Genomic DNA, 17,447 nt, shown 5'->3' on the forward strand with positions numbered 1-17,447 from the left:
CTGATACGTGGGGAGTTTCTCACCTTTTGGGATGTCTGAGGTCTTCTGTCAGCGTTCAGTAGGTGTTCTGTAGAAGTTGTTCCACATGTAGATGTAGTTTTGATGTATTTGTGGGGAGGAAGGTGATCTCCATGTCTTACTGCTCTGCCATCTTGAAGGCGCCCCCCTGAACATCTTTTCATAATGTACTATTTTTCAGCTTTTTGTGAATTATATGTTCAAATCTTTGCCCATTTTTCTGTAGGATTTTGGTGTTTTTTTGCTCAACTAAAGTTCTTTGTATATTAATATATTAAATCTTTTAAAGTGACATATGTTGCAATTATTTTCTCCCAGTTTATCATTTCTCTTTTGGCTTTTCTTGTGGTGCTTATGCTATGCAAATAATTTTTATTTTTAAGAGGTCAAATTTTTAAATTTTATTTTTTGGTATCTGGATTTTGAAGTCATAGTTGGAAAGCCTTTTTCTACTCCAAGGTTATAGAGGAATTCACCTTCAATAATCATACTTGTATAGTTTCTATACATTTTGATCTCTTTTTGTAGGGTAGTAGGGCAAGAGGATATAGAATTAACATGTAACAATTGTTAAGCATTTAAGTACATAAATCATAATTGTTTGGAAAATATTATGTTCTTTTTGTTGCTGAGAGGTTATATGGGGAGATTTGAAATCAGATGGTCACCATTGTTTTCCAGTTGGAGATCTGATGCATTATTGTTAACAAAACTAGAAATTCTTCAAGCAGATAATATCTTTTTTGTGTTTGTAATGCAAATAATGATATAGGAAAGCTAATGGAATGCCTCTTTGTATTAAAAACAATAAACTGAAACCCTCTACCATGATAAACACAAATGCAAATTTGACTTATCAACAATTTTATCTTCTGGGCTGACTAAAATATTTCACCCTACCAAGAGGACAGGCAAGAGAAATCTTTCAGTTAACTAAAGAAAAATTTACAATTTATGTTGTAAAGTAATATTACATTAATTTAAAATTTTGGAGGAAAATATAAATATAAAGGAAAAATAGTATCCATTTTTTTTTTCTTTTTTGATGTAGTTGGGGTGTAGTCTCATTTAAGTCTTTGTATGCATATGTAGCTCACATAGTTGAAGCATAATATCTGTTCAATTTTATATCCTGCTCTTTTCAGTTAACACTGTATCCTAAACTTTTTTAGTATTTGTACAGTCTTCATAATCATTATTGTCAGTAGTGATTTAGAATTCCATTAGCTTGTCTTAGCATATTTTACTTAGACCTCCCTTTATTGCTGTCATAGCCTTCTTACTATTCTCTTCATTTCCACTTTACTCATATTCAATCAGTTTTCCAGGCATTGGCCTGAATAATCTTTTAGAAATTGTGTCAGATCCCCATTATCCACTGACTGAAATTCTTTCATCTATTTCCTTTGCACTTTGAGTAAAATTCAGACTCCTTACCAAGACCTACAGAAGCCACGCACAGGTTGGTTCCCATCTGCCTTTCTCAACGTCTTACCACCTTTTCATCCTTCCCCGCTATGATCTGGCCTCAAGAGCCTCTTGGGGCTTCCCAGAAATACCCATCAGTTTCTTGCCTCAGAATCCTAGCTCATGCTATTCCATCACTCTGTAGCAGGTTTCTCCCTAAATCTTCACTTCAGACCTCACCTGAAAGGTTACTTCTTCAGATTCTTCCTTGATTCACCCTCTGTTACTGTCAATTAAAACACTGATTAACATGCCTTCAAGTTAATTCAGATGCATATTAAAATTTGAGAACCATTGGTCTAGAAAATTGCTATCCAATAAAAATATAACATGAGCCACGTATGTAAAGTTTTCCATAGTCATGTTAAAAAAGTAAAATGAAAGTGGTGAAATTAATTTAAGGATATATTTTATTTACCTTGATCCACCCAAAATATTATTATAACATGTAATTAAGATATCATTAATGAGATATTTTACATTACTTTTTATTTTTATTTATTTACTAACATCTTTATTGGAGTATAATTGCTTTACAATCGTGTGTTAGTTTCTGCTGTATGACGAAGTTAATCAGCTATATGTATACATATATCCCCATATCCCCTCCCTCTTACGTCTCCCTCCCACCCTCCCTATCCCATCCCTCTAGGTGGTCACAAAGCATCAAGCTGATCTCCCTGTGCTATGCAGCTTCTTTCCACTAGCTATTGATTTTACATATGGTAGTGTATGTATGTCCATGCCACTCTCTCAACATCGTCCCAGCTTACCGTTCCCCCTCCCCATGTCCCAAATCGAGATGGACTGTTATATAAAATACACACAAGAGTTTGAAGACTTCAGATAAAAAGTAATGTACATGGTATAATACCAAATATATGTAAAAGTTTTCTAATAACTAAATGAAGCAGCAGTTTTGAAATCTTAATTTAAAAATTTAGTTTATTGGTTACACCAGCCACAGTCTAAGAGTCCAATAGCTACGTATGGCTATTAGCTACCATATTGGACCTCACAAATGTAGAAAATGCACAAATTAGACCATGAGGCTGCTTAACTGAGGACTCTGCATCTTGCGTTCCAAATATAAAAATCCCTCTTACTGATCCCTCTCTAGCCTGGATGACTTTGCAATGTCACGTAACCCTCACAAAATGTAGACTCCGTGTGTCCCTTCATTTTCACGGCATGTTCCTTTGCATTTAATACCAACAATGCATGTGAGGGGCAGGGCTATGGTCATATGCCTGTGATTTAGTTGTAAGAGACCCTGGAATGTTGAGTTTTGGGGATCTTCCTTAGGGAGGCAGTCTTGCTCAGGTGGAAAATTTACAAAACATTGGAGGGGCACTCAGGGAGTGCTGGGCAGTCAGAGAGGTATGGTAAATAGTCACTGCATGGCCCCACTACAGTGTAAGCTCCAAAAGGTAACAGTTGCATCTATTCTGTTCATGGCTATTTTATCCAAAGCTTTAAACGTGATTTGGCTCAAATGTCTGGGCAATAATTTTTGGTTCCATAAATGTGTTTATGACTCATACCAGAGAATGTGAATTAAGAAATATAAAACATAAGTTCATTTCTGTGTCTGGGGAAAATCAGTTTCAATCTTACACTGTTGTGAGGGAGAAATATACTTATATATTTACTTTTAACCTCTGCTACTGTTAGGCTGATTTTTCTGGTATCTCCCAGGGATTTCTCCAGGTGATAAATTAAAAACGGAACATGAATGATAGCAGAGCTGAAGGGTAGAAAGACCTTGAGTACACAGCAAAGGGTGATTTAGCTGGTGATTTTGGGAGATCTGTCAGTCAGGAAGCTTGCCTATCCACAGACTCTTTAAAGAGAAACTGACTTGACTGCAGTACTGCTCAAGGGAAACTGCAGGCAAGTATTTTGGTACTAACTGACCTTTTCCCACTTTTTGATTGGATTGGATAGACTTTTTGATTGGATTAGGAAAGGGCATCTGATCCAAAAGTAGTCAATCCTTATATTGGCAAGCACTTTTTGGCATTACTTGGAACAAAAAGATAAGTTCAGCCCATCAAATGAATTCAAATTAGGAAATACCAAAATAATGAGACAGGTAATAGTGGGAGCTGAAAGTGGAAGAGGGTGATGCTAGGAGAGAGCGGGCAAGTATCGATAGAATGGGCCGTTTGCTGGCCTGAGTTAGCCAGAGAGGAGCAAGGAGGTAGAGAAAAAGTGAACTTAAATGTACAAATATATACATACTGACTTTGTTCAGGTTGCTTTAACAAAAATACTATAGACTGAGTGGTTTCTAAAAAATGGAAATTTATTTCTCATGGTCCTGGAGGCTGGGAAGTCAAAGGTCAAGGTGCAAGCAGATTCTGTGTCTGGTGAGGTCCTGCTTCCTATTTGGCTGTCTTTTCACTTCCTAATTCACTGTCTTTTCATTGTCACATGGCAGAAGGGCTGAGGGAGCTCCATGGAATCTCTTATATGAGGACACTAATCCCATTCATGAAGGCTCCACCCTGATGACCTAACCACCTCCCAGAGGCCCCACCTCCTAATACCATCTCCTTTAAGGATGAGGATGTCAACATAGGAATTTGGGGGGAACAAAATCATTTAGACCATAGCACATACAACATACACATACACACATATATATACATACACATATATGGTTCTGGCTCTTTTCTTTTCCTGGAGTCTTCTTTTCAGAACTTCATATGGGAAACCTTTAACTATCTCCGCTAATTATCTTTTGGGTTTTGAGCCAGTGTCACCTCTGCAGTGGATCTTCACTGACTCCCAGTCTAATCTTGCTTTCTGTGCTTCTTCCCCCGTCACCAATCATTTCTAACACATTTCACCACCAGAGTTAATTTATTTATTGATTGGCTTACTATTTACTGTCAACTGCCCCATGTGAATACAAACACCATGAAGGTGGGGGCCCTAAATATCACACACACTGCTGTATGTGCAGTGTCCCCAATGGTCCCTGACATATTGTGGGTGAGAAATAAATATTTGTTAAAAATATACAGTAATTATAAATTGATAATGACATATAATGTAGACAAAGGAAATGCTGATTGCTGGAGAGACACTGAATGCTGTAAATAGTAAAACACTTGTGTGACGATCAAGGGATACTACCACTGAATTCCTCAGAACCTCCTTGGCTCTTTCCATTTTTCACCTCTCCTGGAGTCCGATTTCTTTTTACTGAGATCATAGAATAATTTAGGGTCAAAAGTAGTTTTTAATTGAGGTGTGATTGACATATAACATTATATTAGTTTCAGGTGTATAATTTAATTGGTATTTGTATGAATTGCAAAACGATCACCACAATAAGTCAAGTGACAGCTATTGCCACATACAATTACAAAAAAATTTTTTTCTTGTGATGAGAACTTTTAAGATTTACTCTTTTAGCAACTTTCAAAAATGCAGTACAGTGTTATTAACTATAGTCATCATGTTGTACATGACATCCCCATGACTTATTTATTTTATAGCTGGAATTTTGTATCTTTTGACACGGTCAAAAGTATTAGGATATGTCTTTCTACAAGGTTTTCCAAGTCATTTTTTTTTTTTTTTGATTAAATTAAGGAGTAGAGTATCTTTCTTGTGCTTGTCCCCTTCTTCCTTACCCTGGTAACAGTACTCTAATTTATCTTTAAATAAGAGGTTCTCAACCAGGGGAAATCCCCCCTCCCCCCTCCCCCACAGGAGGCATCTGATAGTCTCTGGAGATGTTTTGTTGTCATGACTTGGAGGGTGGGTAGTGACCAGGGGTGGTGGTAAACATCCTACCAATGCATGGGACAGCTCCCCACAACAAAGAGTTATCTGTTGCCAAATGAGAACAGTGCTAAAGTTGAGAAACACTGCTCTTAATTATCACCCCATTCATTGATCTTATACAGATGATATAGTGTTCACTTTGTCCCAAATCTAAGGGTTTTCTGCCACTTATAATAGAAGAGTTGAAATAGAGAAATCACCATTAATGTTAGGGATACTTCCCATTAATCAGGCAGATTGTTTACATACATGTATCTACTCTCTTTCCCAAACTTCACTAAAGAAGAATTAAGAATTAAAAGTGTATCAATTCATAAGGCCAAAGAGAATGAGATGAGACACATGGACAAGAGATTGCTATGAATTTTGGAAGCTAGAAAGTCAGTTGAGGAGATGGTACTGTCCTGGCAGTCCAGTGGTTAAGACTTCACCTTCCAACGCAGGGGATGTGAGTTCGATCCCTGGTTGGGGAGCTAAGGTCCCACATGCATTGCAGCCAAAAAACCAAAACATAAAGCAGAAGCAATGTTATAACAAATTCAATAAAGACTTTAAGAATGGTCCACATCAAAAAAATCTTTAAAAAAAGTCAGTTGAGGAGAAATACCTGACCTGGCAGAGGGAAAAGATACCTCAACTTAAGTATCAGTAAAAGATAATCCAGTTGCAATGCTCAGATCTTGGAGGTATCAGATAACATGGAAAGTAGTGGTATGAAGACGGGTGAAACAAGAAGGATTGTTTAATGGAATATTACTCAGCCATAAAAAGAAACTAAATTGAGTTATTTGTAGTGAGGTGGATGGACCTAGAGTCTTTCATACAGAGTGAAGTAAGTCAGAAAGAAAAAAACGAATACCATATACTAACACATATATATGGAATCTAAAAAAAAAAAAAAAAGGTTCTGAAGAACCTAGGGGCAAGACAGGAATAAAGATGCAGACATAGAGAATGTACTTGAGGATGTGGGGAGGGGGAACGGTAAGCTGGGACGAGGTTGAGAGAGAGGACATATACACATTACCAGATGTAAAATAGATAGCTAGTGGGAAGCAGCCACATAGCACAGGGAGATCAGCTTGATGCTTTGTGACCACCTAGAGGGGTGGGAGAGGGAGGGTGGGATGGAGAAGAAAGAGGGAGGAGATATCGGGATATATGTATACGTATAGCTGATTCACTTTGTCATACAGCAGAAACTAACACACCATTGTAAAGCAATTATACTCCAATAAAGATTTAAAAAAAAAAAAAAAAAGAAGGATTGTTTAAAGTGGATCTATCAAACTGGGTGGACTCCATATCTCCTCTGCAACCATGAAATGCCAGTTACTATGCTTTCCTTCTCCTCTTCCTCCTCCTCCACTCCTTCCAACCCCATTTGCATCCTTATGAGCACCTCATATTTGGACCCTGGACAATTTGAACAAGAGAGTTTTTAGAATCAGTGACCCCCAAGCATGACTCCGCCAAGCAACGGGGTAGTGGTATGAGATGGTGTTAAACTCAAGCCTTGTTAGTCCTGGTAGACCATAGTAAGAAGTTTGAAAGTCATTCTAGGGACTTCCTCGGTGGCGCAGTGGTTAAGAATCTGCCTGCCAATGCAGGGGACACGGGTTCGAGCCCTGGTCTGGGAAGATCCCACATGCTGTGGAGTAACTAAGCCCGTGCGCCACAACTACTGAGCCTGCGCTCTAGAGCCCGCGAGACACAACTACTGAGTCCGCGAGCCACAACTACTGAAGCCTGCGCGCCTGGAGCCCGTGCTCTGCAACAAGAGAAGCCACCACAATGAGAAGTCCGCACACTGCAACGAAGAGTAGCCCCCGCTCACCACAACTAGACACAGCCTGAGTGCAGCAACAAAGACCCAACGCAGCCAAAACTAAAAATAAATACATAAAAGTCATTCTAAATGGCAGGAAGATTTTGAGCATTTCAAGAAGAGGAATGTCATTATTTGATTTATCTTTTTAGAAAATTACTCTGATTGCTGTTATGAAAAAATGGATTATAGAAAGACAATGATATGAGGAAATAATTTTGGAGGCTAGTTTTTTGTATTCCATGGTGATTTGGACCTGTGTGGTGGCAGAATAGATAAGAGAAATGGATGACTCAGCTTCTGTCCGGGAGGCAGAAGAGTGAGAAAAAGCTGTTGCTAGAATACATGCAAGAGATGAGGGTAAGGGAAGAACAGCAGATGACTTTTAGATTTTTAAATTGAACAATGAGGCAGCTGTTAGCCCCATTTACTGAGATGAAGAAGGCTGAGAAAGGAAAGGTTTAGAGGTGGGAAGTTGGGACAGTTAATAAGTTTTGCACATGTTGAGATGCCTACTTAGGTATCCAAATGGAAATGCCAAAAAGGCAACTGAGAGATTGCTCAGGGTCAATCAATATTAAAGATATGAATTTGGGAATCACCAGTATATTAGTGGTGTTATAGGTTGAATTGTACCTCTTAAAAAGATATGTTGAAGTTTTAACCCCCAGTACCTTAGAATGTAAACTTTCTGGAAATATGGTCATTGCAGGTGTAATTAGTCAAGTTAAGATGAGATCATACGGAAATAGGTTGAACCCTAAATCCAGCATGACTGGTGTCATCATAAGAGAGACACAGAGATACAGACACACAAGAAGAGAATACCATGGGATGACAAAGGCAGAGATTGGAAAGATGCAGCTGCAAACCAAGGGAAGCCAAGTATTGCCAGCAAACTGCCAGAAGCCTGAAAGAGGCAAAAAAGGATTCTCCTACAGGTTTCAGAGGGAACATGGCCCGGCTGACACGTTGATTTTTTTTTTTAACATCTTTACTGAGGTATAATTGCTTTACATTGCTGTGTTAGCTGCTGCTGTATAACAAAGTGAATCAGCTATACATATACATATATCCCCCTATCCCCTCCCTCTTGCATCTCCCTCCCACCCTCCCTATCCCACCCCTCTAGGTGGTCAAAAAGCACCAAGCTTATCTCCCTGTGCTATGCGGCTGCTTCCCACTAGCTATCTATTTTACATTTGGTAGTGTGTATATGTCCATGCTACTCTTTCACTTCATCTCAGCTTACCCTTCCCCCTCACCGTGTCCTCAAGTCCATTCTCTACGTCTGCGTCTTTATTCCTGTCCTGCCCTTAGGTTCTTCAGAAACATTTTTTTTTTTAGATTCCATATATATGTGTTAGCATATGGTATTCGTTTTTCTGTTTCTGACTTACTTCGCTCTGTATGGCAGTCTCTAGGTCCATCCACCTCACTACAAATAACTCAATTTCATTTCTTTTTATGGCTGAGTAATATTCCATTGTATATATGTGCCACATCTTCTGTATCCATTCATCTGTCGATGGACACTTAGGTTGCTTCCATGTCCTGGCTATTGTAAATAGTGCTGCAATGAACATTTTGGTACATGACTCTTTTTGAATTATGGTTTTCTCTGGTTATATGCCCAGTAGTGGAATTGCCGGGTCATATGGTAATTCTATTTTTAGTTTTTTAAGGAACCTCCATACTGTTCTCCGTAGTGGCTGTATCAATTTACATTCCCACGGACAGTGACACCTTGATTTTGACCATCTGGTTTCTAGAGCTGTGAGACAATAAATTCCTGTTGGTTTAAGTCACTTAGTGGGTTGTACTAGGCTATGGCACCCCAGGAAACTCATAAGATGGAATTTAAAGTCAGGGACTCAAATGAAAACATTCAGGGTGAGAAAATATACAGAGAGAGGGCCAAAAACTGAGTCATGAGGCACTCCAACCGAGAGGTTCTATGGCGTTGCCCCAGTTTCTGACTGGTTTCTAAGCCCAGTGCTTCGTCCCACATAGACAAGCTGAAGACAGCCTACCTAGACTCTCCAGACGTTTTGATCATGGTCGCCCTTGATGTTGTTTTTGTGGTTCTGGCTTTTACAGTGACTCATACCAGTGTTGCCTCACTAAGACAGGAAAGAGAAAAGCTGGCAACCTCGTGAAGCACCACTTTTATCACCATATGTTAAAGGAGTTTATGTATGTGTCTAATTCACTGCTAATAAACAAAGGATCCAGAATATTAAAATCTGAAGATTTCAAAACTTATTCTTTTTTCCCTATAACCTGTTATGCCAGTCCTGAGAGGAGGCAGCCTTGATGACATTGTGGGCATGGTGGTGGTCTGCTTTAGTGGACTCACAGCCTCTCCTTCATAACATCTGACCCATGTTCCATATCATAGACCGAATGATTAACCTACACTCAATCTGAGACATTCAAGCTAATGAGGAGGAAATCCTATCTTCTGTCTCCTGGAAGGAATGACTCTGCTCTATAAATATCCAGCCACCATACAAGGCTTCACGTATATATTCCTTCTTGACTATGAACAAGATATTATATACTTTAATGAAGGTTTGCTGTCTTCCATTTTTTTGTGATCACATATTTTCTATTTGTTTCTTAATGTGAGAAGTAAGCAGGGGTGCAGTAATACTTCTTTTTTTATAAGGTTAATTCAAACTTAGGAAGGTAAGGAAGCTTCTTGACTAACCACCCAGGTGCTAAAAGTGGAATTGAAATAAATCTAGTGTTTTTTTTCTATCCATCCCCAAGATCATATTAGAGGTTTCAGTTTTAGCTTAGAGTCTTTTCCCAGACCTCTATTCCCAAGGCTTCTCCAGCGTCTCTTCTTATCTGAGGTTAATCTGTCCACTTAACGTTCTAACTTCCATCTCCTTCTATCTCCTGGTTACAATCCTCCCAGGAGAATTTTTTTCTGCATGGATCTCTTATTCTGCATTTTAGCATCTCTTTCTTTCCTCCCTGCCTCTTTTCCTCAGTGTGTAAACATGACTGCAGATGTTATAAACTGAGAAACACTATAGTCTCTTTGGTGATTTTAACTGTTGTGCATAAGTTTCTGGCAAAGCCACGTCTCTACAGATTTTGCTGCTTCTTTGAGAGATGTGTTTCTGCTTTATGAATATATTTGTAAAGTAGTCTGCTTGTATACTGTGATTTATTCTTTGAGATTGCATGTTATTACTGCTCGAGCAGCTGTTTTCTGGAATGAGGATCTCAGATGTCGAGGATTTCAGGAAAGAGATAGACATAATTTTAGACATACTGGAAAGAAACTAGAAAAAGGAAAGTCATTTGTTTTTGAGCGTAAACGTTTTTGTGGACCTTTGATTTCTAATCAGTGGTGTTGTCTAAGACTGGATGACAAGGATGCTGAGAAACGACTTGGTGCAGGGCTACTGTGTTCAGATATGATGGTTTTATTGGAGCCGGTGGAAAATGCCACATCTCTGTGAGGGTGGGGAGGGGTTTCTCCTTAAGGGAGAAGATATTCCTTCAGTTAATCAACCAGGAAAAATGGAGATCCTGTGACAAGAAGTTGAAGCTCATAGTAGAATGAAAAGGAAAGCTTTCTTTCAGATGAGGTCTTGGGATAGGAGCGACTATACTCAGAGGTGTGCTGGTAGTCAGGACGCTGAATAGAGGTGTGAGTTGGTGCTGCCATGTGTGTGTGTGACCAGCGCCTAGGAATACTGTAGGACCCTGAAAATGGGCATGAACTTGGGGGCTCTGAGATCATGTATATACAGCAGAGGTTGATAATTTACTCTGAGTTGTACTTTTCCCCGTTATCACTGAATCTTCAGTAAGGCATTAAAAGATCCAGCCTGGTCTTGGTTCTATGGCTGAGGATGTGGTGAGACACACTTAGCATAGTGACAGTAGTGATGAGCGCCAGTCCAGGATGGCTGAGCCTGGCAGAGTGGCAATCTTATGCCAGGGTAGCAGTGGCCAACTTCAGGAGAAGGCCAGCATATTTCAGAAGGGATCGCAGGAGACTCCTAGATGTGATTAGAATATGTTTAAGTATCTAGAAGGGTGTATATGGGCTCAGAGTCATGGCACTTTGGGGGCATTCCTAGACATGTGACCTTCAAGCCTAGAGAATAAAACATTACCTTCAATAGTTCTTCATTTCCCCTCCTCTATCACAAGAACAAATGTCTCTTCCCTCTAACCCTGAGAATATGCAATGAAAAATAACGATTGTACTCTTTGTGACCCATGGGGAATGATAAATTTGCCAGAGGAAGGATGAAGAAAATAGTGTTTAATTAATAAATAAATCCAGAAACTATAAGATGGGTGTAAATTGGACGTGTGTATTTAACTATATTTGGAAAATAAGTTTTAGGTAAATTCTTTTTATTAGAAATAAAGCAGAGTGAGATGTAAGTCAGTATGGAGTGACAGGAAAAATTGCAATGTATACATCAAAAGACCAGGATTCTAATTCCAAATAATGCTCACTGACAGTGAGTCCTGCTAGCTAACCCTTTGCCATTCTGAGCTTTCATTTCCTGGACGGTGCAATAGGAGCACTCATCCCTTCTCTGCTTACTTATATCATAGTAAGGATAAAATAAAATAACATATATAAGACATATAATATACACTCCTAAGTTATTATCTTTACCATTTGATGAACTCTTATATCCGTTTAAAGCCCAGTCCCTTGACTCTGTGAAAGACATGTATGGAAATATTTTAAAATGTTAATAGTAAGTAGTATGCCATTTTCCATATTACATATTGAGAGACTGGAATACAAGTATTTTCAACCCTACATTTGATTTTTTTAAAATGCAATGTTAAAACTTTATGCAATTTAATAATATTATTATCCTGGGGACCATAAGCAAAAGTAATAACAAGCATTGCCATCCATCAAAAGAAGCATTCGCAGTTTTTCAGTTGCTGTAGGTCGATATTTCTTTGTTTGATTTTCTTAAGTACATTATAATAAAGCATATATGGTATCATTTGTCCCTCCAAATGTAAAACCTTCAAAGAAAAGAATTTTTGTTTGGCAAGTGGTTACAAGTTCACAAAAATAATTCTCTGTATTAGTCTTCTTGGACTGCTATAACAAAATACCACAGGCTGAGCTTAAAAAACAAAAATTTATTTTCTCACAGTTCTGGATGCTGGAAGTCCAAGATCAAAGTGTTGGCAGAGTTAGTGTCTTCTGAGGCCTCTCTCCTTGGCTTGCAGACTGCCACCTTCTTGCTGTGTCCTCACATGGCCTTTCCACTGTGCACACATCTCTGGTGACTCTTCCTTTTCTCACAAGAACACCAGTCATTTGGGATTATAGCCCCACTTTTATGACCTCATATAGTCTTAATTACCTGTATAGAGGCCTTATCTCCAAATACAGTCACATTGAGGGACATGGTTTCAACATATGAATTTTGATGTTACACAATTCAGGCCATAACACTATCATAAGACATTTTCCTAAAACTAATGAAAATTAACAAAATCTAAAGTATATTAGCAGTGTACAGTGGCAAATTAAAAATGCAATCCTGGCTAATGGCAATAAAAAGAATAATTTGCTGATTTATTTATTTTCTTTCTGGATGTGGCTTATTTACAGAAAATTGTTGATTTACAAAAAATTACTTTATGCTTCACTCCCAGGTATGGAAGCATTGGCTGTGATTGATCCCTAGTATAAAAACACAGTTCATGATATTAAAATATGGGTTATTAAAACATTGTTTCATTTATTATTATCAAGGTTCAAGATTTTATATGAACCCATATAAGCAGAGGACATTTAAGGAATTTTCTAACTGTGATACAAAGTATAATACAGATGACTACCTCAGTGTTAATAAATAAAGGTGACATTGGCAGGAATTAGCTGGTTGGAAAGGTTGCTTCGTCTCTTTGACCCTCAGCATCCACAGTGGCAAAATGAAGGAGTTACATTAGTGAAGATCAAATTTCTTTCTAGCTCAAAGGTTCTCTGCTGGGTGCTGGTTCAGGGTGAGAAGGTGAGGGGTTTGGTGGAGTCGAGGGTGGTGGGGATAGGATGGAAAGAAAGCTCTCAAAGAAACTCTCCTCTTTCTCTGCCCGAGGAGGAGAATGGGCTATTCATCTGAGTGGTAAGATTATATGACCTTAGGTGGGAGACTTTTGCAAGTGGGTAGGTGAAATTGTGTTTAGAGGCTGCACAAATGGTTATGGCTCTCTATTCTGTCCCTTGTCCCCAGTGGCAGAAAAAGGTGTGTTGAATCAGATTCATGCCCACAGAAAGAGCAACATCATCCTGCTCTATTCTTCTTCTTCTCCCCTTCAGATATATTGAGAAAGTCAGTCGGCACATATTCCACTGAGAGATGAGACTAACCATCTCCGTGAAAGTCTGGCACTGCTGCCTTTAGGGTCTTTTTTTCTCCTATGTGGCCAGTGGTAAGATTCAGATTCAGGTCTCTAAGCCTGACTAGAGGCTTAGTGATTTTATTAAACATTTCAAATGACCAGCTTTTGGTTTAATTGGTTTTCTTTATTGATTTCCTCTTTTCAGGTTCAGTGATTTCTGTTCTAATTCTTATTACTACTTTTCTTCTGCTTACTTTGGGTTTAATTAGCTCTTTTTTTTTTTTTCTAGTTTTCTAAGGTAGAAACTTAGGTGACTGATTTTAGATCTCTTGTTTTTTCTACTATGTGCATTGAATTCTGTATTTTCCCTCTAAGCACTGCTTGCTCTGTGTCCCCCAAATTTTGATAAGTTGTATTTTAATTTTCACTTAGTTCAAAATATTTTAAAATTTCTCTTGCAATTTCTTCTTTGATCCATGTGTTATTTAGAAGTGTGCTGCTTAATCTCCATGTATGTTGGGATTTCTGTTATCTTTCTGTTATTGATTTCTAGTTTAATTCCACTGTGGTCTGAAAGCAGACATTTTATGATTTCTATTTTTAAAATTTGATAAAGTGTGTTTTATGGCCAGGCGTGTAGTCTGTCTTGGAGAATGTTCCACGTGAGCGTGAGAGGTATGTGTGTTTTGCTGTTGTTAGATAAACTAGCCTATAGATGTCAATCATGTCCAATTGATTGATGGTGGTGTTGTTGAATTCAACTATGTTTTTCTGCCTGCTACTTCTGTCTGTTTCTGATAGAGGGGTTTTTGAAGTCTCCAACTGTGATAGTAGATGCATCTATTTCTCCTTGCAGTTCTATCAGTTTTTGCCTCGTGGAGTTTGACACACTGATGTTAGACACATACACCTTAAAGATTGTTATGTCTTCTTGGAGAATTGACCTCTTTATCACTAGGTAATGCCCTTCTTCATCCCTAATAATGTTCCTTGTTTTGAAGTTTGCTCTTTTTGAAATTAATATAGCTACCCTTGCTTTCTTTCTTTTGATTAGCATTAGCATGGTTTTTATTTCACCATCCATTTACTTTAATCTGAATAAGTCTTTATATTAAAAGTGGGTTTCTTGTAGACAACATGTAGTAGGGTCATGTTTTTTGATTCACTCTAATAATCTCCGTCTTTATTTTGTGCATTTAGACCACTGACATGCAAAATGATTATTAATATAGTTGGATTAATATTTACCATATTTGTTACTGCTTTCTATTTGGTGTCCTTTATGTTTACTCCTATTTTTTCTTCCTATGTACATCTTTTCATTCATGTTTTAAAACCCACATATATGTAGGAATGTATATATCCTATGTGTATAGTAATTATCAGGTAAGAGTAACTCTAAAAGGAAGAAATGAAAACTAATAGTGTATATGAATATAGCAAGGAAAATAATCTCTAGATCATTGACATGTTGAACATTAAAATAATGTCAAGAAAAGTGTATTTATTTTATTTGAAAAATTTCATAACATCTTTCTCCATAAAATACTTTATTATTTCTTTAAGTAAATATAACGTAAAGAATTATCCTTGAAAAGAAGAGGTCTGAGAGAAGAATATAGACTTCAACCCTATGTTATAGGAAACAGTTAATTTCATTGTAGTTATATCTATGTCCATGGTAGTATGAACATCTTATCAACTGGGATGTAAAGACAGAGAGAGAGAGAATATGAGAGGGAGAGAAATGATTTCTCTTTTGACATAAGCTGGTTTGGGATAAAATTATTTTTGAAATCATACATTTTAGAAATCTTTGTGAGAAAAGAGCTCATGGAAATATGCAAATGGCCAACCACATCTGGCGGTTCACAATAACTGATGAAAATCCACTTGGAACAAATAACCATTACTGCTAATTCTGTAAAATTTTGTGGCCTGCTTTTTTGTTTGTTTGCTTGCTTTTTAATAATGAAGAATCACATCAAACCTATGGTGCCATATTAACGTGTGGGAATGAGCATCTTTAATCTGTCAAGTAACAGGACTGGGGATAAAGCATTCTGTACATTTCTTATACATTGCTGACTACACTCCTGAGTTTTGCCACTATTCTAGGAGATGAAGCTGGTTTAGATGACATCATTCCTTGCATTTAAGTTTGTCTGTGACTATTTTCCTGTGGACTCAAGTCATGTGCCTTTTATTCACTTGGAATAAATATACTCTAAATGATCATCTTGATTCCTAGAATTACTACTGATTGTTATTGATTCTTAAGATGGCTGGAATCTAGTCTTAGAGATCCAATATAAATTTAACTTAATTGACATTTTTATGAAGGAAATGTGTTTACCAGGTATCCATTTCTGTGGCTGCTACATTTTTAAGCATACACTCCACTTTCAGACTGTATCTCCCCACTCTCAGTCAGCAAATGAATAGGAAATTAAAACTAATTTTAATATTGCACAAAGCAAAACATAATTAAGAAAATGTGTAAAAAATTAAAAAGCTGCCATCCTCATAATGAAGTTCAAAGCTAAATAGAAATGATTTTTTAATTATTGGCTCATTTGAGTTATGTGCCACAGTGTCCCAAGAGAGATGTCTGTTTCAATCCAAGTGCAGATCTCAGTACTTCATTATTACACCATGGGGTGTGTAAAAGGAAGTAAAATTGCCCTCCTTCCTCCTCCCTTTCCTTCCATCTTGTCCAGGACTGGGGATGGAGTATGGAAAGAATATGGCTCCCACTATTCTCAATCCAACATTCATTCCTCTTCTCAAGAGTGTGCTCAATTCTGGGGCACAGGGTAGGGGAAGGATCTATTATTGAACAGCTTCTTCTAGGGTATCTCAATTATCCCTTTTGTTTCAAGCCCTATCTGCCTCCCACTTTCAGTTCCTCAGCCTTTTTTTTTTTTTAATTGAAGTATAGTTGTTTTACAATGTTGTGTTAGTTTCAGGTATACAGCAAAAGAATATATATTCTTTTTCAGATGCTTTTCCATTAGAGGTTATTACAAGATATTGCATCAGCCGTTTTGTAGAGCCAGCAGATTTGCTTTTTGGGAAGGCAGGTGACTTTCAGCTTTCTCAAGCCAGCTAAATCCTTTATCACTCATCTGTCTGTTTTTCTATTTCTATATTTTGGGGGGAACCTCCCTAGTGGCACAGTGGTTAAGAATCCCCCTGCCAATGCAGGGGACATGGGTTTGAGCCCTGGTCCAGGAAGATGCCACATGCCACAGAGCAACTAAGCCCGTGTGCCACAACTACTGAGCTCAAGCGCCACAACTACTGAAGCCCGTGTGCCACAACTACTGAAGCCCGTGTTCCTAGAGCCTGTGCTCCACAACAAGAGAAGCCACCACAATGAGAAGCCCGCGCACCGCAACGAAGAGTAGCCCCCGCTCACCGCAACTAGAGAAAGCCCGCGTGCAGCAACGAAGACCCAACGCAGCCAAAAATAAATAAATAAATAAATTAAAAAAAAATTGTTTTTGGACCTGTCTGCTCTTGTTTCTTCTACAATTCTCTTTATCCTTAGGGAATTATGACTTTTACCTTTTTTATCTCTTTACTGTCATTTTGGTTCGCTTCCTGAAGGCAGCATGAGAAAATGCATCTGAAACAGATGTCCCGGAGACAGTGTTTTGAACGAGGGGACGATAAGTCTTTGCTCTTCACCTTTCTCTCTACCATCTTCCTCCTTTATTTCTGTCTCACTTATGCCTTGAAAGGTAACTACAAAGTTCTCAACTAGCTGTCAGTTTATCGCCATCAAGGTATTAGTTGACAGCAGCTTAAAGATTAGCCTATGTAGGAACATTGTATATATATTTCTCCTATTCCAAAAACAGCATATTTTCTTTGCATCAAGCAGCATAGCACAGGGAGATCAGCTCCGTGCTTTGTGACCACCTAGAGAGGTGGGATAGGGAGGGTGGTGGGGAGGGAGATGCAAGAGGGA

At 38.2% G+C, this 17,447-nt stretch overlaps 1 protein-coding gene across 1 annotated transcript in view; it reads right to left on the reverse strand.

Moving 5' to 3' along the window:
• Nucleotides 1–17,141, reverse strand: part of CYYR1 (cysteine and tyrosine rich 1) — a 137,832-nt gene extending 120,691 nt beyond the window's left edge. Inside the window, exon 1 of the mRNA XM_082460626.1 lies at nucleotides 16,622–17,141. Within this exon, the coding sequence (XP_082316752.1) occupies nucleotides 16,622–16,718 (97 nt within the window). The 5' untranslated portion in view covers nucleotides 16,719–17,141. The remainder of the gene's footprint in view (nucleotides 1–16,621) is intronic.
• Between the last annotated feature and the right edge of the window lie 306 nt (nucleotides 17,142–17,447).

The sequence above is a fragment of the Balaenoptera physalus genome (assembly GCF_965194825.1).
Source record: "Balaenoptera physalus genome assembly, chromosome: 4".
NCBI lineage: Eukaryota > Metazoa > Chordata > Mammalia > Artiodactyla > Balaenopteridae > Balaenoptera > Balaenoptera physalus.